The sequence below is a fragment of the Pleurodeles waltl genome, chromosome 4_2, assembly GCF_031143425.1.
Source record: "Pleurodeles waltl isolate 20211129_DDA chromosome 4_2, aPleWal1.hap1.20221129, whole genome shotgun sequence".
Lineage (NCBI taxonomy): Eukaryota > Metazoa > Chordata > Amphibia > Caudata > Salamandridae > Pleurodeles > Pleurodeles waltl.
In genome coordinates, this window is record NC_090443.1 from 669582334 (window position 1) to 669604433 (window position 22100).

Consider the following 22100-nt stretch of genomic DNA (forward strand, 5'->3'; position numbering starts at 1 on the left):
ATTCTCCCGCCCCTCATTCCTCTGTTGTTCCTCTGACCTCCCTCCCGCCCCTCATTCCTCTGTTGTTCCTCCCGCCCCTCATTCCTCTGTTGTTCCTCCCGCCCCTCATTCCTCTGTTGTTCCTCCCGCCCCTCATTCCTCTGTTGTTCCTCCCCACCCTCCCGCCCCTCATTCCTCTGTTGTTCCTCCCCACCCTCCCGCCCCTCATTCCTCTGTTGTTCTTCCCCACCCTCCCGCCCCTCATTCCTCTGTTGTTCCTCTGACCTCCCTCCCGCCCCTCATTCCTCTATTGTTCCTCCCGCCCCTCATTCCTCTGTTGTTCCTCCCCCACCCTCCCGCCCCTCATTCCTCTGTTGTTCTTCCCCCACCCTCCCGCCCCTCATTCCTCTGTTGTTCCTCCCCCACCCTCCCGCCCCTCATTCCTCTGTTGTTCCTCCCCCACCCTCCCGCCCCTCATTCCTCTGTTGTTCCTCCCCCACCCTCCCGCCCCTCATTCCTCTGTTGTTCCTGCCCCACCCTCCCGCCCCTCATTCCTCTGTTGTTCCTGCCCCACGCTCCCGCCCCTCATTCCTCTGTTGTTCCTCCCCCACCCTCCTGCTCCTCATCCCTCTGTTGTGCCTCCCACCCCTCATCCCTCTGTTGTGCCTCCCCACCCCTCCTATACAGCCTCCCGCCCCCCAGTCCTCTGTTGTTCCTCCCCACCCTCCCGCCGCTTCCTCTGTTGTTCCTCCCCACCCTCCCGCCGCTTCCTCTGTTGTTCCTCCCGCCCCTTCCTCTGTTGTTCCTCCCCACCCTCCCGCCCCTTCCTCTGTTGTTCCTCCCCACCCTCCCGCCCCTTCCTGTGTTGTTCCTCCCCACCCTCCCGCCCCTTCCTGTGTTGTTCCTCCCCACCCTCCCGCCCCTTCCTCTGTTGTTCCTCCCCACCCTCCCGCCCCTTCCTCTGTTGTTCCTCCCCACCCTCCCGCCCCTTCCTCTGTTGTTCCTCCCCACCCTCCCGCCCCTTCCTCTGTTGTTCCTCCCCACCCTCTGTTGTTCCTCCCCACCCTCCCGCCCCTTCCTCTGTTGTTCCTCCCGCCCCTTCCTCTGTTGTTCCTCCCCACCCTCCCGCCCCCTCCTCTGTCGGTCTCCCCCCACCCTCCCGCCCCCTCCTCTGTCGGTCTCCCGTCACCCTCCCGCTCCCTTCCTCTGTCGCTCTTCCGTCACCCTCCCGCTCCCTTCCTCTGTCGCTCTTCTGTCACCCACCCCCCCCCCTTCCTCTGTCGCTCTTCTGTCACCCACCCGCCCCCTTCCTCTGTCGCTCTTCCGTCACCCACCCGCCCCCTTCCTCTGTCGCTCTTCCGTCACCCACCCGCCCCCTTCCTCTGTCGCTCTTCCGTCACCCACCCGCCCCCTTCCTCTGTCCCTCTTCCGTCACCCACCCGCCCCCTTCCTCTGTCCCTCTTCCGTCACCCACCCGCCCCCTTCCTCTGTCGCTCTTCCGTCACCCACCCGCCCCCTTCCTCTGTCGCTCTTCCGTCACCCACCCGCCCCCTTCCTCTGTCGCTCTTCTGTCACCCACCCGCCCCCTTCCTCTGTCGCTCTTCTGTCACCCACCCGCCCCCTTCCTCTGTCGCTCTTCTGTCACCCACCCGCCCCCTTCCTCTGTCGCTCTTCCGTCACCCACCCGCCCCCTTCCTCTGTCACTCTTCCGTCACCCACCCGCCCCCTTCCTCTGTTGCTCAGCCACTGTCCTCTTTCCGCCTATTTCTCTCCCCAAATCTTGCAGACCTTAAATTGTGATTTGATACTGTGCCACTCCTATTTTAGGTTGCAGCCTACCAGACAGCGAATCTGTCTGGTTTGCTAGACATCTTCGTGACTGTCAGAAAGTTGACCTTGGAATGCATCACGCTCGTTGATTACCACTGGCTTTTCTACTCTACCCTATACCACTCTACACCACTCCAGTCTAGGCCACACCAATTTACTCTGTACAACTCCTCTCGACGCCACTGTACTCTACATCACTCTGCACCACTGCACTTTATGCCACTGCATTCTATGCCAATACACTCTTTACTCTGTAACTCTCAACTCTATGCTCTTGCACTCAACGCCAATCCACTGTACGTCACTCTAATCTACTATGCACCACTGCTCTCTACACCATTGCACTTTATGCCACTGCAATGTACTCTGCATCACTGGAATCAGCACAACTGCTGTCTGCGCCGCTACTCCACAACACTGCTCTCTCAGACACCAAATTCTACTATGCACCACTCCACTCTGTGCCACTGCACTCTTGGCACTATGCTCTACTTCACACCCCTGAACTCTGTATATTTGACTATACTTTGCACCACTCCACTTCTCTCCACTATTCACCACTTTAATCTATGACACTGTATTCTACCATACTGAATTCAGTGCCACTGCATTCCATGTCACTGAACTCTACATCACTATACTCTGCAACATTCTACGCAAATGCAGTATACAGTAATCCACTCTACTCTGTGCCACTCCAGTGTATGCGACTCCACACTATATCACTTCAATACGCAATTCTTTGAAACTCTACTCCACTCTTTGCCATTCCACTCTACGATACTCGACACCACTCTCCTCAATGTCACTAACTTGTAGGCAAGCTGAACACTAGCCGCGCTGGTGAAAAGCATGGCTGAAACACACTGTCAAAGACAATAACTCTTGCATAGGCAAGACCTCTTGGCTTTACTAATGCTTGTTTTTTCAGGTTTTTCCAAAGTAACTTTTTTTTTTTTTTTTTTTACTTTTTCAAGAGGCTTCTATCTTGGCATAGTAAAATAAATAAATAAAATGGGACCTGTTTGACTCCTTAGGCACTCACAGATGTGTTGACGCAGGCATGCACGTCACCACCCATGCATACAGAATGACCCAGCTTAATTCATATGTATGCAAGCATTAATGCACTTATTGTTTTTAGTGCTGATGCGCCCATCCAACTCCGGATAGGCCACCGCCAGGATGCCGAACATCAGGGAGGTCATGGTGCAACTGGCACCCCTTCCTTGTTGGGAGGCCAGCCTCCGCTGTCTTCTTTGCCCAGTGGTGCAGGTCCTCCCACCTTTTGCAGCAGTGGGTGCTCTGCCTGTCAAAGACTCCCAAGATCTGCACCTCCTTGCCGATGGCACGCCAAATACCCTTTTTCTGGTGAGCGCTGACCTGCAGGGAAAAGACAGCAGAAAAAGGATTAGTCATGCCGTCCGGACTGTCATACTCATAGCCCACCATATCCCTCCTATCCCCTTACGCACATACATTGAGCACCATACATGCAGCACTCCTCTTCTCCCCCCCCCCCCCCCCCCAACACATGTGGCTAACACACACAGCACTCCATACATTCATGGCCCACACATCATGCTCACAGTGTACTCATCAGTTTGTCTGGAGGACGGTAGAGCAACATGTACTGGGGTAGGACCCCATCCACTAGTTTCTCCAACTCCTCCGCAGTGAAGGCAGGGGCCCATTCCCCCAGACACATGAGCCATTGTCGCTTCCAGGCACAGGTCACAGCAGCACTTGCAGTGTAGGTCCTCTCCTGTTGAAGGTCAGGTAGCAAGTAAGTGAACAGATAGAAAATGGCGGTCACGTCCGCGGCAGTGTGTACCGTTCCCGCTGGCGTACATCGCCATTGGCTCCTGGAAATCATAGGGCCCAATGATAACCAATGCGAAGTTGCGCGGCAGTCTTCTTCGACCGCCTACTGCGATGGCGCACAATGCCAGCGAAAGTACCTCATTTCCACTTGTCCCTCCTCACAGGTCAGGCAGCCGCTATTTCAGGGGGGCACAAGGCATGGCACCTAACTGCGTCACAGCAGACACTCGCGCAGCGAATGACTATCTGATTCACATACTGGTTCTGTTAAGGAACAAAAATCGTCATTAGTGCAATAGATGTGTGAATATGACCCTCTGCTCACCGTTTTCTTCCGTAGGCTTCAACCGCTGAGGCTGAAATATGAGATGGCGACATCCTCCGGTGTACTGACCCCTGGTGGACCTTGCGACAATGGAGGACAGACACATTACGATTACATACAGACTTGATCATGCCACAATCCTAGAACTGTGTGCCGAATTGGAGCCACACCTGATGTCCGCTATCTGCCAGCCCTGTGCAGGTCCTGTCAGTGCTCCAATTCCTGGCAAGTGGTTCCTTCCAAACAACAGTGGCCATGGCATCAGGGATGTCTCAGCCAATGTTCTCCAACGTGTTGACCAGAGTGTTGTCTGCCCTGCTGAAACACATGCGCAGCTACATCGTATACCCCCAGGTGGAGGATTTGGCCACAGTGAAAGGTGACTTTTATGCCCTGGGACATATCCCCAACATCATTGGTGCCATTGATGGTACACATGTGGCATTTGCCCCCGCCCCCCCTCCCCCCCCCAAGAGAAATGAACAAGTGTTCTGGAAAAGAAAAAGCTATCACTCTATGAATGTGCAGATGGTGTTTTTGGCGGACCAGTACATCTCCCATGTGAATGCCAAATATCGTGGCTCTGTGCATGACACCTTTATCTTGAGGAATAGCAGCATCCCATATGTGATGGACTAACTCCAGAGGCACCGGGTGTGGCTAATAGGTGAGCCCAAGGTCCCCACACAGTATAAGTAAGTGTCTGGGTATGGGGTTGTCCCTAAGGGTTAGTGTGTGTCTAACAGTTGTCCCTCGAATATTTGCAGGTGACTCAGGTTACCCCAACCTCTCATGGCTACTGACCCCAATGAGGAATGCCAGGCAAGGGTAGAGGAACATTACAATAAGGCACATGGGCGTACAAGGAGGATTATTGAAAGGACCTTCGGCCTCCTGAAGGCCAGGTTCTGGTGCCTCCATCTGACATGTGGATCCCTGTACTACTCACCCAAGAATGTGTGCCAGATCATCGTTGCATGTTGCACAACCTGGCCTTGAGACGCCAGGTGCCTTTTCTGCAGGAAGATGAGCCTGGAGATGGTCTTGTGGCAGCGGTGGAGCCTGTGGACAGTGAGGCAGAGAAAGAAGATGTTGACAACAGAAGTAATATAGTTCAGCAGTACTTCCAGTGACACACAGGGAAGACACTGTAACTTCACTTAACATTTCAGTGTGCTGTTGGACATTGTACATGGCAGCCTGATTTCCCTATGTCTACGGCCACTTACTGTGCCCTTTGGCATCTCTATTTTCAGATATCTGTGTCCCATTCTGCTTCCTGCTATGTGTACTGCTGCCCACCAAAGGTCATTACAAAGTGTATTTAACTGTACATATGACTTGCAATGCTTTGATAATGTTGAACTAAGGGTATTTATTTAAGTGCTCATAAATAGAGGGGAATGTGCATTGGGCTGGGGTGATGGTGGAGGAAAGTCCAGGGTAGAGTCTCTTGGTATCACAGGTGCATTGTCTAATGGGGCATAGGAAGGGGAGTAATGGCAGTTCAAGGTGGACAGGGTGACAGAGTGGGACAGAAGGGTGACAATCAGGAGAGTCCTATTTCATGGCACGGGTCTTGGCAATGTTCTCTGGCTTCTGCCTGGATCGCAGGGACCGTTTGCGGGGTGGTTCTCCTTCTGCAGGGGGTGGGGTGCTGGTGGCCTGTTTCTGTGGCGGGGCCTCCTGTCCACTAGCGGAGGTGGAGGTCTGTTCTTCAGTGTGGCTAGTGTCAGGGGCCCGTTGGTGTGCCACTGCCTCCCTCATGGTCTTGCCCATGTCAGCCAGCACCCCTGCAGTGGTGACCAGGATGGTGTAGATGTTTTTGAGGTCCTCCCTGATCCCCAGGTACTGTCCCTCCTGCAGCCGCTGGGTTTCCTACAACTTGTACAGTATGTGGCCCATGGTCTCCTGGGAATGGTGGTATGCTCCCAGGATGTTGTTGAGTGCCTCGTGGAGAGTTGGTTCCCCGGGCCTGTCCTCCCCTTGTCACACAGCAGTCCTCCCAGTTTCCCTGTTGTCCTGTGCCTCTGTCCCCTGAACCGTATGCCCACTACCACTGACCCCAGGTCCCTGATTGTCCTGTGTTTGTGGGTTTGCCTGGGGTCCCTGTAGTGGTGGACACACTGCTGATTGATGTGTCCTGGGGACAATGGCATGGGCCCGCTGGGTCGGTGCTGTGCTGGTGTTTCCTGAGGGGGGAGGCTCTGTGGTGGTATGGGGGTGTGGCAAGGTAATCGACTGTCCAGAGGTCCCTGATGGGCCAGGTTGGTCATCGTGATCCAGGCGTGCAGAGCTGCTTTCATCACTGTGGTCCTCTTCGGGGGCGGAGAGGGGGACTGGATGTTGCTGGCACTTCCTCTCCCGTGACGTTGAGTAGGGGTCCTGTGGGGATCAAATGCAGTGTTATTGTATGTGCGTGTGCCATCTTGTGCATGGGAGTGTTCCTTGCATGGTTGTGATTGCCTTGTCAGCTTTGCCTTGTGTGCGTGGTGATTTTGTGGGCTAGGTGATTCTCTCTAATGGGCATGCTGTGGTGATGGGTGTCCATGCAAGTCTGTGATGGGGGTCCATGGATTGGTGTTACATGCAGGACTTGGTTTTGGGATGGGTGGGTTGTGATAGTGGGGTACATGTGAGGTGGTGGAGTGATGAAGGCTGATGGCATGCAGATAGGGTGGGGGATATAATGATTTGACTTGCCAGAGTCCAGTCCTACTGCTACTCCTGCAAGGCCCTTAGGATGCATTATTGCCAAGACTTGCTCCTCCCATGTTGTTGTTAGTCGTGGTGGAGGAGGTGAGGGGGTCCACCGCCAGTCTTCTGTACGGCTACCTGGTGTCTTACAACCACGGAATGCACCTTCCCCCTTAGGTCGTTCCACCTCTTCCTGATGTCATCCCTTGTTCTGGGGTGCTGTCCCACGGCATTGACCCTGTCGACGATTCTCCGCCATAGCTCCATCGTCCTAGCAATGGAGGTCTGCTGCACCTGTGATCCGAATAGATGTGGCTCTACCAGAGTGATTTCATCCACCGTGACCCTTAGCTCCTCCTCTGCAAACCTGGGGTGTCTTTGAGGTGCCATGGATGTGGTGTGAGTGGGATGTGTGGGGTGTTGTGTTGTGAGGTTCGTGGATGGTGTATAGGTGAAGATGTATTGTGCCTCTGATTGATTGGGTGCTCCTGGCTTGTCTCTCTCTGTTGGCTATCTTTTTTTTTTTTTTTTTTTTTTTTGCTGTAAGGGGTTGTGGGTAATGTGGGTTTTTTTTTTATAGTGTTGTGGGTGTGGTGTGTATGTGTGTCAGGTGTGTGTAGTTTGAATTTTCCAGTGTGGTGTAGTTTTGTATGTGTATTGTGAGCGCGGCGGTGTGTACCGCCAATGGTTTACCGCAGTTGATTAGTGGACCGTGATACATTGGGCGTATTCCTGTTGGCATAACGGTGTGGGTTTTGCCATCGCCAGTTTATCACTGACCTTTAGTGTGGCGGACTTGTGTGGGTGTCTGTATAGAGGTGGATTATCAGTGTGGGTTGTTAATACCCGTAGCGGAATACCGTCACGGTATGTTGGCGGCCGTCAGCATGGCGGTAGGCGGCATTTACCGCCAGGGTTATAATGAGGGCCACGTTCTGCAGACTCATCACTGATTCTATTTCTATGGGCTCTGTGCCTGACAAGGTCATTGTGCGGAGGTGGAACGGATGTATTGGTCTCAACATTATGTCCAGGGTGGGATGACCCAGAGGCGGAGCCACACAACACCACCTACCGGTTTATTGGGTAGTTGCTTTGAATCTTCTGGATCAAGTCTTTCTAGTGCGGTTGACAGTCGCTGCTAAAAAAATGTGGAAAATCCTTTTTTTGGCAGCATTTCTTGAGACAAAACAGCATTATTAGTGGTCATTACATCAGCATGTAAAGTTACACTTCCAGTGTCCTTAACAACGAGATCTGCTCAGTTTTCCATGAAGAGAGAGTTATGAGAAGTCATCCCTCTTTTCTACTTGATGTAGATTCATTTTCATGAAAATCAGACTATTTCTTTACTAATATTCTTTAGCAAACAAATACATAAACAGAGAGATCGCTCCACACATTAGATGTGAGGAAGGTTCAGTGGTTTGACTTGGATATGGTTAGTTTTTAGGATGTCTAACTAATTCTTTAAATGTGACCAGATCTGAACAGTATTCCTACCCCCAGAGAATGTATCCAAATGGATTGTTTCCTGTATTGTCGCTAACACAAAGGACTACTGTATAGACTGATGCTAAAGCAAAAATAATTGTTGTTCAAACCAGCCCTTAAGAATTTGTTTGGTTATTGATCTTCTCTCCGTTCCGCTTTCATTACACCTCTGTGATGAGTCTGCGGTGTGACAGAGATTTGCTTGCTATTCTTTCCTTCACCTTAAGAGTATCAAGGAAGATCTTAACGATGATGAAAGAAAAGTTACTTACTTGTAATCCTAATTCTATGTGCAGAACCAGAGGCGAGGATTATGCTTCACGCTTTCTTCACTTTATTACAGCAGCCATTAAATGAATCTCCAACAAGCCACATTTCCCATTAAACACTGGGAACTGGTAAAAACAAACAATGGACAATGCGGTTCCATCAGTGGACAAAAGGCCAATCCTGATGCAGCATCCTCTCCATAGTCCTACTTCTCTGTCCTTAATGCCTACTTCTCTTCCAGGGGATCCTCATCAATAGTCATAAACATTGAATATTCCCGCCCTTGTGCGGGGACCCCAGAGCATAGATAAGATACACACATATTATACATGTGTAAAAACTGCAATGCAGGCTATAATGTTAAAACAGGCTAAAATGCTTTATTTCTATGAAGTGTTTTTTTTTTGTTTTTTTTTTTTTTTTATATATTATAAAACTACAATAGAGAATAAATATCTACCTAAGCCCCCAAAACTGGGCTTGGGGAAGTAAGCAGCAGTAAACTCTAGAGAAAAAGAGAAAAAACTACATTGAAAAACAATGGAACATTCTTAGCCAATAGGCTGCATGCATGTTTACACAGGAGAACCATAAAAACTTTGGCACTGTGCCTTTAAGACCCTGAGCACCTCCAGTATCCCACCATGCCTCAGGGGTGAAGGAAAGGTGACAGTTGGTTCACAGTTAGGTCAGTTCTTTTTTCCGGCTTCTTCTGAGAGGATCCTGGAGCATTGAGCTCTCAGTTTTTCTGAGTTTTTTCTCCGAAAAATCCTTTAAAAAGCGTTTTTTCCTTTTTCATTCGACAGATAACATTTTTGTCTGTGTTTGGCAGTTTTTTCCTGACAGAAAAATGCCTTCACTTTTTGTCAAATGCCCTTCTTGTGGGAAGAAGAAGGCCCAGTCAGACCCACACTCTCTTTGTATTGTGTGCCTGCCTCAGAGTCACTGCCCTGACACTTGCAAACACTGCAAGAATATGTCAAAGAGGACTCTGAAGGACAGAGAGAAGATCAGGCTACATGGGCTTCATGAGAGGCAGAAAACATCGTCCTCCTCTCTTCCCAGGCAACCAGCAGGCCATTCTCAGGAGAGAATGGCTAGGTCGACGTCAGCAGGTAGGAAAGTACCTGTTTGTTTCCCGTCGACGTCGACGCTGCCACCGACTCACCGGCATAGATCGCCGTCGACGGCGAAAGACCCGACGTCGAAGGATACGGCGTTGAAGGAACATCATCAAGGGGGCAGATCTCCGTCGACGGCAGCCCGCCAAAGGACGTACGCCCCCGACGTCAAGAGACGCGACGTCGAAATCGCCACGACGGCATGAGAGACATCCGCCGTCGACCTCCCACCGCTCCACGTCGAGGCACACGACGGCGAGTAGGTCGAGGTCCAAAGATCGCCGTTCGACGTCGAGGCACTCAACGTTGAGGCACTCAACGTCGAGGCAAGAGCATCCGATGGGGCGCCCTTCGACGTCGACACAGCCGTCGACGTCGACACAGGTTTTACCTGTCCCGCCGGGAGTAGAACATCGCCCTTCGCCAACAGACAAGGCCGCACCATCTCCTGTGGTCGCCATACCGAGCGACTCATCTCGGTCAAGAGCGGCATCATCTGGGCATGTTTCGCCCATCAACCTATCTCCAAGATGGCAGAGAGCCTTAACAGACCAGCGGCCTCCCCGGATTCGCAGTATTCGCGAATGTACTCGCCTACTGCCTCCCTTCCAAGAACGCCATCACCGACAGCAAGGGCAGGATGGGCTCGTTCTGTTCCTCGTCAACCGACCGTGAGACCTGGGCGCACTGCTACAGCGTCTCTCAACAGGTCTCGTTCTCAACGGCGATCCAGGTCTCGTTCACGAAGATGATCACCCTCTTGGTCGTCTTCAGGATCATCTGTCGGGCAATACTCCCCCACCCTAACAGATTCTCCACCTGCTAGGGTCTCACCGGTGGATGACATTACGACGTTTAACGAGGTGCTGTTAAGGGGAGCTCAGAAATTAAACATAGATTTTCCAGAGCCATCTACCTCCTCGTCAGTCATCTTCGAGACTCTGCAGCATAGATCTGCGTCAAAAAAGCTACTCCCTCTAGTGCCTGGTTTGTTGCAGCCAACCATGGACACTTTTCTGGCCCCAGCTACGCTCAAATCTGCCCCGGCTAGGATTCTGAAAAAATATAAGGCTCCCGAACAGGACCCTCTGTTCCTAAGAAAGGATCCGCCACCGGACTCTGTGATATTGGCCGCAGCCCGAAAAACCCACTCGGTGGCATCATCCTCCACGGTCCCCCCGGATAAAGAGAGCAGGCATCTAGACTCTCTGGGGAGAAAGATGTGCGGTACGGCAGCTTCGGCAATGAAAGTCTCCAGTGCTTCTGCACTCCTGGGCAGGTATGACTGTTCTCTGTGGGACTCCCTCAATAGATTCACAGAGAAATTGCCCAGAGAAGACAGACAAGATTTTCAAGAGATCTTGCAGGAGGGATGCCTGGTATCCAACCAGGTTATCAGCGCGGCGGCAGATGGGGCAGATCTAGCTGCACATGGGTATGCACATGGAATCTGTGCAAGAAGGTCTTCCTGGTTGAGGCTGACTGGGTTAAAACAAGAAGCACAACTGCGCATCCTGAATCTCCCATTCGCCGGGAACTCGCTGTTCGGTACCCATGCAGATGAGGAAATGGCCCGCATGAAGACCGAGGTGGACACCATGAGGGCCGTAGGCCTGGAAAGGAAGAAAGATTTCAGGAGAAGGTATAGGCCTTATGACAGGCGCCCTTTCCAGCAGAGGGTTCAATCCCCTCACTGGTCCCAGAGGCCACAACAGCGGCAGGGACGCCCTCTTTTTCAGCGAAGGAACACAAGGGAGCGAGGGTCAAGTAGACCTCAGCAGTCCACACCAAAAGCGCCGGCCAAACAATGAGATCTCGCTTCCCTCGACACTGTACACCACTCCGGTGGGGGGGAAGTATTGCAGGTTATCTTCACGAGTGGCACTCTATCACAAGAGACAAATAGGTGCTCAATATTGTCGAAAATGGCTACTCTTCTTTTCAAACAGCCTCCACCACACTTGCCACCAGCCAAATACAATCCATCTCATCTCAGCCTACTGCGCAAAGAGGCTCTCGCCCTCTTACTAAAGAATGCCATAGAAAGGGTTCCACCTGCGCACAGAGGAAAGGGGGTTTACTCCCGTTATTTTCTGGTGGCGAAAAAGGGCCGAGAGGGCATCTTCAGACCAATTCTGGACTTACGGCTGCTGAACAAATACATAAGAAAACAGAAGTTCAGGATGCTAGCGCTTCACCAGATTTTCCCTCAACTACATCAGGGAGACTGGATGTGCTCCATCGACCTGCAGGATGCATATTTTCACATCCCAATAGCTCCCAAGCATCGGAAATTCTTGAGATTCCAAGTAGCGTCACAGCATTACCAGTTCAGAGTTCTACCATTTGGCCTGAAATCTGCCCCACGTGACTTCTCGAAATGTATGGCGGTGGTAGCGGCACATCTTCGAAAACAAAAGATATTCATCTACCCATACCTAGACGACTGGTTACTGAAGGCTTCTTCTCCGGAGCAGGCGAGAAGCCATCGGGACATTGTGCTCAGGGTTTGCGAGTCTCTAGGTCTTCAGGTCAATTCCCAAAAGTCAACATTGATTCCAACACAGAACCTTCACTACCTGGGAGCTATAATAAACACAGAACTCCAAAGAGTGTATCCTTCGGAGGAACGTCTATCCTCAATAGACAGGAAGTGTCAGGACCTGTTGAAAGCCAACGCACCTACGGCACGTCAGGTGACATCGCTGCTGGGCTCCATGGCATCATGCATCTTCATTGTCCCAAATGCCAGACTGCACATGAGGCCTCTCCAAGAGGCATTGGAGAGCAACTGGAGCCAAAGGACAGGTCGCTGGGAGGACAGAGTGCGACTACCGGCAGCGGCACTTCAGTCATTGAAATGGTGGATGCACAGACCTCATCTGTCAATAGGTGCTCCGTTTCACCAGGTAGTTCCATCCGACACTCTTGTAACGGATGCGTCTCTTCAGGGATGGGGGGCTCATCTGGGTCCCCTTCAAGCTCAAGGCCTGTGGTCAGACAAGGAAAAGCAGTACCACATCAATCTGCTGGAACTCAGAGCGGTCCATCTGGCTTTCAAGTCTTTCACACCATTGATTCAGGGGAAAACTCTCCTAATACAAACGGACAATACAACCACGATGTATTATTTGAACAAACAGGGGGGAACGAGATCCCTACCCCTATCTCGAGAGTCCCAAACGATATGGCATTGGCTCCTGGTCAGAGGAGTGTCACTTACAGCGGTTCACCTGCCAGGACAACAAAACGTGGAAGCAGATTTCTTCAGCAGACACCTAGAGGACGCACACGATTGGGTCCTACACGGCGAAGTCGTCGAATACATCTTCGCTCAATGGGGTCGACCTCAATTGGATCTCTTCGCAGACGAAGTAAACAAGAAATGCCCAGACTTCGCATCCAGGTTCTACCGTCCGGGATCTCGAGGGAATGCCCTGTTGATAGACTGGTCAGGGATATTTCTCTACGCCTTTCCACCGATTCCCCTCATACCGGCAGTGATCAACAAACTTTACAGATCCAGAACCAGAATGATTCTCATAGCGCCACAATGGCCCCGTCAATTCTGGTACACAGATCTCCTCAACCTATCCGAAAAACCTCACAGGAGGCTGCCGTGCAGACCGGATCTTCTGAGCAGAATGGAGGGCAGGATTCTGCATCCCAACCTACCCTCTCTGAGCTTAACAGAATGGCTCCTGAATTCCTGCAGTATGGGCACCTAGGGCTCTCACAGGAGTGTTTGAACATCTTGAAAGAGTCCAAACGACCTTCCACGCGGCGTTCTTACGCTTTTAAGTGGAAAAGATTCTACATATGGTGCTGTCAACAAGGCCAGAACCCCATACGGGCTCAGGAGGATGTCATACTGTCCTATTTACTTCATCTGGCAAAGTCCGGTCTGCAGGTATCATCCATTAAGGTACATTTGTCTGCTATTACAGCCTATCGTAAGTCACCTTCTCATGAATCCTTCTTTACGAAACCTGTAGTCAAGGATTTCTTAGAAGGTTTGAAAAAAGTTTTTCCGCCCATTCGGAGACCATCTCCTCCATGGGAACTGAACATAGTTTTGTCAAAACTTATGGGCCCTCCTTTTGAGCCTATACACAAGGCCTCTTTACAACACCTTACGTGGAAGACAGCTTTTTTGTGGCCATTACTTCGGCGAGGAGGGTCAGCGAAATTCAGGCTTTGTCTGCGAACTCACCCATCTTTCCTTCCGAAAGTGGTGTCAGAATTCCATATCAATCAGACTATATCTTTACCAACTTTCTTTCCCAATCCGGAGACTCCGGCAGAGAAAGCATTGCACTCATTAGACTTGAAGAGAGTGCTAAAATTTTATTTGGATAAAACAAAACCGATTAGACATTCCAACCGATTGTTTGTAAATTATGGTCATTTGAGGACAGGAGAGGCAGCATCTAAACGAACTATATCAAGATGGATAGTTTCTTGTATTGTTAATACTTACCAGCTGGCTAATAAACAATTACTATCTAGACCTAAAGGGCATTCCACAAGGGGAAAAGCGGCTACTGCTGCCCTCCTTAACAATGTTCCAATATCTGAGATTTGTAAGGCTGCTACATGGAAGTCTGTACATACGTTTACTAGACATTACTGTTTGGACTCAGATGCAAGAGCGGATGCCCAAGTGGGGCAGGCCTCTCTGAGAAATTTATTTGCATAACATGTATCTATTCCTGCACTTCTATTAGACAGTCCGCAGAGTTTAGGGATGGGCTTGCTAATCTATTCAATGTTTATGACTATTGATGAGGATCCCCTGGAAGAGAAGGATAAGTTACTTACCTGTAAATCCTAGTTCTCTTCCAGGGGTATCCTCATCAAAGTCATAAACAACCCACCCTCCTCCCCGGACTCACGTCTCCTAGAAGTGCAGGACAGACTGTTTTTCGAATCAGTTACACAGATTGTCACCGTAAAAAAGTACTGACCTAACTGTGAACCAACTGTCACCTTTCCTTCACCCCTGAGGCATGGTGGGATACTGGAGGTGCTCAGGGTCTTAAAGGCACGGTGCCAAAGTTTTTATGGTTCTCCTGTGTTAACCTGCATGCAGCCTATTTGCTAAGAATGCTCCATCGTTTTTCAATGTAGTTTTTTCTCTTTTTCTCTAGAGTTTACTGCTGCTTACTTCCCTAAGCCCAGTTTTGGGGGCTTAGGTAGATATTTATTCTCTATTGTAGTTTTATAATATATAAACAAAAAAAACAAAAAAAAACTTCATAGAAATAAAGCATTTTAGCCTGTTTTAACATTATAGCCTGCATTGCTGTTTTTACACATGTATAATATGTGTGTATTTTATATATGCTCCGGGGTCCCCGCACAAGGGCGGGAATATTCAATGTTTATGACTTTGATGAGGATACCCCTGGAAGAGAACTAGGATTTACAGGTAAGTAACTTATCCTTCTTCGCTGCTCACAGCAGATAAGTCACATTATTCTTCTTCTGCTATTTTTGTGTGATACTCAGTGTTTTTTCATACTGTGTGAGTGTTTAGTGTGGGTCGCGGGTCTGCTTTTGCCCTCCTACGTGACCATATACAATAGCCTGGTGACTGCCAAGTGCAGAGGGGTCCTCCCTATACTAGGTGGCGCAGTTTTTCTATGGTTGGCTTCGCACAATTGTAGAATTACTGTCAGAAAACAGGAGCCGGAATTGTTCGTCCCCTGCCCGAGCCTCTGCTGCCTCTGGAGAGAGATGCCTCTGCTGCCCCTGGAGAGAGACGCCTCTTCTATAGGGGTTTGTACAGGCATATCAGCCTGAAAGAATTATTCTGTGACGCCCTGAAGGGTCGGTAGTGAGTGCTTCAAAATAACGCCCACAGAGTCTGTAGTATTGCTGGTACTGCACCAGCCTAGAGGGGGATATGCTTCCAGGAGTCTAGTTTTCACCCCATAATTGCTAAATTTGACACCACTAGGTGGTGTCTCTGGAGCTGGGACCCCTACTGACTAGTGGCTTGACACATTATTGATTTCTGGACCCGGAGCGTGAAAAAAGACTGCAACGATCTGCACTGACCATATTTCAAGCACTGTCCCAAGCGGCACTGCAAATTGGCAAACAAGCATTTAACACCCCTTTGTCTGGGATTGGTGGTGCTTCTACCACAGGCCATGGAAGAGGACAGTGATGTCCAATATGAAGGGCCCCCTTCCTTTCCTCCAGTGGGATGAGGAATTTTATGACACAGTGGATGCGTCCATATACCGGATCGTGGAGGAGGTCATGACCCCTATGGAGCTACACCTGTCGCAGCAGATTGCACGCAAATGTGCAAAGATGTCCAAACTTCAGGGCCACACTACCCCTGATGCCCAACCTGCAGAGGCTGACCCAGTCCCAGTTAAATGGCCTTGTGAGTCAGGGGTTGATCATGACACCTTTGCACTCCTTAGACACGCATTTCTAGTTCAAGCCCAACCTTCTCCTATGACTGGGGAATCCTAATCCCGGCCGATGGGCCTACTGACCTGACCGTCTCCCTCCCTCCTCCAGATGATGATGCCTAAAGGGACGTGGGTGATGAAGCAGGCCCTTCCCAGCCATGGCTTCTCTCTCCTCACCACGAACCCAAGTGCCCCTGACGACGGGTTGGACATGCTTGACCCAGAGAAGCTCCTCCATCCTCGTCCGTACGAGTGGGCTCCCTCTACAAAGGTGTCAAATTAAGTGGCTGGCAGAATTAGAGCTCCAGTGTGGAAAGATGTTGACATTGCCTCAAGGCCGAGTGCCCTCGCCCATCATTGGAGGTCAAGGTAGCCTTGACACCTGAATTGGATCCCAGCCAAATTCGTGAAAGACCCCAATAGGGTATATACTCCTGGACGTCCTTGGACCATTGACCAAGATCCTAGATGTGGCTGAAGATGCCAAAGTGTCAAGGTCTCTCATTGTCCCGGAGGTTCTATCGTGGGCACAGCGCACAATTTCCTTCATGGGCAACGCAAATTGTGCAATCTCCACAGAGCAGAGACTGTCCTTTCTTATAAAGGTGGACTCTAATCTGGGAGACCTGGCAGACTCCAAAACAAGAGCAGTGGCGCAAGGGGAACTTTTTGGTGAGCCCTTTCCAAAGGAGCTGGGAAAATTTGTTAATACCTTCACATTGCTAGACAAGGCCCGCTCCTCTTTAAAAAGGGTTTTCCCCTACTGGGGCGTCCGTGGGGCCGGCCGAGGCAGGGAATGCTTGGCTGGCCTGTAATACTACTAACACCCTAGAGGGCAAGGTTCCAGGTGAGGCCAATAACAGGTTCGAACCCATTTTGGAAACTTCTACCCGCAGCCGGTGCTTCAGAGGAAGAGAACATAAAAGTTTCAAAGATACCTCCACTTCCGGTGAGTGTTCACCCTTCTTCCCTTGCAAAAGTAGGGGCCCGTCTGACAGACTTTTTCCAAGTGCGGACAACCGATCCCAAGTGATATGTGAGACCTTCAGACAGTTCAAGGTTTCTACAGAGAATTCTACCCGCCCCAGTCGCAAGTGGCATGCCCCAGACCACTTCAGATCTCACTGCACGAGGCAAATTTGGTGGATGCAGAAGTTACTGCTCTGCTCGAGAAATGGGCCATCTGTCCTGCTACCCCAAACCTGCAGGCCTCCATAAGCAATCTTTTCCTTGTGGACAAGGCCGATGGGAGGGGTGGAGACCGGTAATAAACGTACGCAAGTTCAACAAGTGGCTGGTGTACTGCCACTTCAAAATGATAGGGATCCAGCTCCTTTTAAGTGTTTTATGACCAGCAGCCTGAATAGTCCAACTGGACCTGAAGGATGCATATTTGACCATTTCCGTCTTTCCGCCTCAGTTTTTCCTCCAGTTCATCTGGTGGCATCAGGCGTTTCAGGTTTCAGACCTATCCTTCTGACTCTCCTTCGCCCATTGATGCTTCACGAAAGTTCTCAAACCAGTGGTGGAACACTTACAGGAACAGGGGATCTGCCTACTGGTTTATCTCAACGACATGCTTCTTCTGGCCCAGAATCCTCAACAGTTGTCGGACCAGCTACAACTAGCTGTTAATCTACTCCAGAGCCTCGGCTTTATCATAAACTAAAAGAAGTCACTGTTGATTCCTGCACAAAAAGTGTTTTTTCTGGGCTTTGTCATAGACTCAATGGAGGCTACACAGAGTACCCCCTCCAGGAAGGGGACCAAGATTCGACACGAGCTTCGGAGGACGTTAGCTCGGCAAAGGGTGTCCTTGGAATAGCTTGCCTGCCTGGTAGGTCTATTATCGTTATCCATCCAGGCCATTTTTCCAGGACCCCTTCACTACAGGGCCATTCAGCAATTAAAAGCAGCACATCTGCAAAAAGGTCTCTCTTATTCCCTACTGGTCACACTTTCTGAAGATGCGCAGGAGGAGATCCGTTGGTGGTTTTCACACATGGAAGCATGGAACTGGAGAGCGATTTTGGGTCAGCTACAGACCTCCTTATAGAGTCAGGCGCCTGCAGGTTAGGCTGGGGAGCTCGTTGGTGCAAGTTTTCCACAGGTGGGTTGTGGTCTCCTCAGGAATAGAGATTACACAACAACTGTTTGAGACTTCTGACCAGGTCCTTTGCGGTCCACTGCTGGACCAGGGACAAGATTCAACTGTGCGTCCTTCTGCTGATGGACAACATTTCGGCCGTCAGATATGTAAATCACGTAGGGGACACCTGTTCCAATGTTCTCTCTGACCTAGCAACCAATATTTGGCATTTCTGACCAGCCCATCAGATATCGGTCACAGCAGAATGCCTTCCCGGTCAGGAAAAACAGGTAACGGATTGGCAATCTCCACTTCTGTGACTCCAGCCTTTGGAAACTGAGCCCGGACGTCTCTGCCAGCCTGCAAACTAATTGGGGTCAGATTGGATCACCAGCTTCCAAATTCTTAAATTGGAGGCCGGATCCCCTGGCGGCAGCCACTAATGCATTCCTGCAGGATTGGGAACAGGAGACAGCGTATGCTTTTCCCCTTTTCTCAATGATTAGTCGGGTGTCTGTCCAAGTCAGACGCCAGAGGGCAGAAGTAGTTCTAGAAATTTCTTGGGATTTTCCAATCCCTCTCTCTCCCTATTTCCCTCTATCCTTTGCAATCCGGGTCAGATTCCGCACAGATGGTTCTCGTGGGTTCCCTCCACCTTTCGACACAGACTGAGGACCTCCTGTCTAAGGACTGGTCAGTGGGCGCCATCAAGCAATACTGGTCGGCCTGGATGAGATGGAAACAGTATTCATGAGAAAAGGGCTGTGGCGTGACATGTTCAACAAAAGAGGTATTAAGGACAGAGGAAGGACTATGGGGAGGATACTGCCTCAGGATTGGCCAGTTGTCCACTTATGGGACTGCGTTGTCCGTTGTTTGGTTTTACCAATTCCCAGTGTATCATGGGAAATGTCGTTTGTTGGAGATACATTTAATTGCTGCTTTAATAAAGTGAACAAAGCGTAGAGCATAGTCCTCACCTCCGAGTCCTTAATAGAATTTAAATTTGCTTTCACGATAGCTAGGAAATGTTTTATTTTTTATCGTAAGAATCTTCAATCTTCATTGAAGTCCTAAAGACTCCAGCCCCCACTTGCACATCAGCGTTGATATGGTAAAATGTTATACATTGAAATCCCTTAAAAAAAATTCAGGCTGTGTAGAAACTGCAATTAAAAGACTTAGTAGGATATAGAAGTTGCTGCCTTCTTTTAACGAGTGGTGTATGCTTTTACTTTCTTATGGCTGCTGTACATCTGGCTGCATTTTCCTTCACTGCTGCATGTTTTATTTGTCGTCTTATGCAGCATCGTCTTATGCAGCAATATAGGGTTTTCACGTAACTTATTGTCTTTTCTTGGATATGAAAACCTTGGAATTTTGGATTATTCAAACACATATGCACCATCAGCCCTTTAAAGAATCCTTCAATTTGTCCAGTGGGAATTTGTTCATGTATGGTACAAAGTTTTCTAGAATCCGTGCACTCGCTGCCATATTTAATATCTAAATGAAGATTCCTGAAATGCAGAAGTAAGATTGCAAGTAAGTAATTTTTGCTTGTGCTGTAGATTTTAATGTGTTACAGTAGAGAGATCGACAGAACAGTTTACACGTATTGTACCCTCATATGATGGAAACGACTTGCAGGTTCAAACGAACATTGGAGGTATTTCGAGCTCATCTTCCATTGTTCTACCTGACCCTTAAACGGGGGTATTACACTGGAGGACTATTCTCTTGATGGCTTTGAAGTGACAAATTTGCTCGAACAACAGGTTTCTTTCTACTTAATTTTCAGGACTTTGTTGTTAAACGAGCAGCAACGAGTATGCAAGCCTGGGTTTGAAGATGATTAAAAAACATCATACACTGTATCGAGCATGCCTGTCGGAACGTGAAATGATGGCCTCTAAAGCAGAATATGTTTAGCGAGTTATAGAAGTGTAATTTATCAGAGTAAGCAACAGTTACGTGTCAGACAAAAGAAACTTGGAGATCAAATGAAGTGAGACATTTAGAATTGCTTGGATATATGGGCATATTGGTAAATATGCATAGATTCTGCTTCGGCTGACACGGCTGTTTGGGTTAAGGGGCACTTAGTTGGCATTCCTCAAGCATACAAAAATGATTTGCTAATGTTGAAATGACTGAAAGTTATTCTGATTTCCTAATAGTTTTTGAAAAGCGATAGTTGAACTCACCTGGCCTACAAGGAAGACCGTTCTGCCTAAATTCTTTAAACCAATGTAGCAAATAAAAAAAAAAAAAACCTTGGTCGCATGCTCTTAAATGTTTGGACTGCAAAAAAGTTGAACGCTTTGCATTTCAGAACTCGGAGGCTGTGCGTAAGAAGCATTGTAAGAATGTGTGTTCTGATTACTTCAAATATGTTAATATATTTGTAAAATTATATTTGTATCTTTGATTCCTTTTCAGCCTGTACGAAACAGGAACTCACAAGGAAGATCACCACTTGGAACCCGTTTACAGAGCAGAGACCTTCTTAGACAGAGACTATTGCATGTCCCAAGGCACGAGTTACAATTACCTTGACCCAAACTACTTCCCAGCAAACAGATGACGTGGGACTCGAGTGGACAGCTTGGATGACATCCTCTTGAAAACATTGGCATCGTTGCTAATCCCCCGTACAGTCCGACGAGAGTTTAGTCTTTTCCAGAGTCGTCGCTCGCAGCATGCCAGGTTCCTGGGTACACTTCTCAACCTCCAGCACTGTGCTGCCCTAGTTCTAGGTCCCAGAAAAGCAGCTGAACATTCCGAGTGTGCAGAAGGCTTCGCTGGGAGGTTCAGCTTTCTCCGCAGCACTGGCAGGTGATGAATGACGAGCAGCGGGGAGACCGACAATGAGCACAGTCAATTCCAAAGGCTTTCAATTTAAGTCATATGATAGAGATAAACAGAATATTTATAATAAACCAGTTTAGTAGCTTGCAGTTTGTTGTGAAATAGTTTTTTTGCACAGAAACTGATTTATTTAGACAAGGTTTTAAAAGGATGACACTGTTTGCTTATAGGATATACTGTATAAAAGAACGTTCCGATTCCGGAATGGTTCATTGCCGGCTGTCCTAAAGTTTGAGCTGCTTAGATGCCATTATTTTTTATCCTTTTACCATCAGAAATTGTTCCTAAACAGTGAAGCACTACAGGTGGCAACCCCGGTATTGCTTCTTTACCAGCTTTTGCTGTATGAATGTTCAGAAATTGTCACTCCGATATATTTTTTAATCGTAATGTTAAATAAAAAATGATCATGTGATGTGTACAAAATACGGTAAAGTGCCAGTGGTAGTAACTGTGTAAAGTCTCAAATACTCGACATTTAATGCCCACAAAATAAAATACACAGCCGTTTACCTCTGCGTTTCAGTTGTCAGAGCAGCTCATCAAAGAAATATGCGTAATATGATTCATACATATGGTGATAATTTCCCCCTTTTGTAGTCTGCACAAGATCCACGGAAGATTGTATTTTTATTAATATTTAAACAAGTGATTACATTTAGTCTGTGCAGTGAGCAATGATTCACATGCATTCTTTTATACTGCTGGATTTTGTTGTGGATCATTTAAAACATTTTGTATGTTTTTGGTTTCTTCTAATCTGTGTATACAGTATGTTCCTAAATAATGTTAAAACGTCAGGAGAACTGTGACAAATAAACTATGTGGATACAGTCTGTTTATACTTGGAATGTTTCTGTGATTCCTAAAACTCATTGCCATCACGTCAGTCTTTACTTTGCCGCAGTTATCCAAATACACCTGACAAATCCATGATGTGCCTCCCTTTGCTAAACACGTCAGTACCATGATGTGCCCCGGTTGTTTGCCACATGCCAGTGACTACGATGTACAGTATGTATCCAGGTTATCACATATGATAGTATATGGCACACTGCACCTAAATATGCCAGTCAGTGCCATGACGTAGCCCTTTGTCGGGCAATGCAATTATAAGCTCTTTGGGCCAGATGTAGCAATCCGTTTTGCCCATTCTGTGTCTATGGGAA

General features: G+C 48.9%; 1 protein-coding gene across 1 annotated transcript in view; it reads left to right on the forward strand.

Moving 5' to 3' along the window:
* ZZZ3 (zinc finger ZZ-type containing 3) overlaps positions 1–21775 on the forward strand; it is a 388382-nt gene extending 366607 nt beyond the window's left edge. Inside the window, exon 12 of the mRNA XM_069232251.1 lies at positions 20503–21775. Coding sequence (XP_069088352.1) covers positions 20503–20647 — 145 coding nt within the window. The 3' untranslated portion in view covers positions 20648–21775. The remainder of the gene's footprint in view (positions 1–20502) is intronic.
* Positions 21776–22100: the final 325 nt, after the last annotated feature.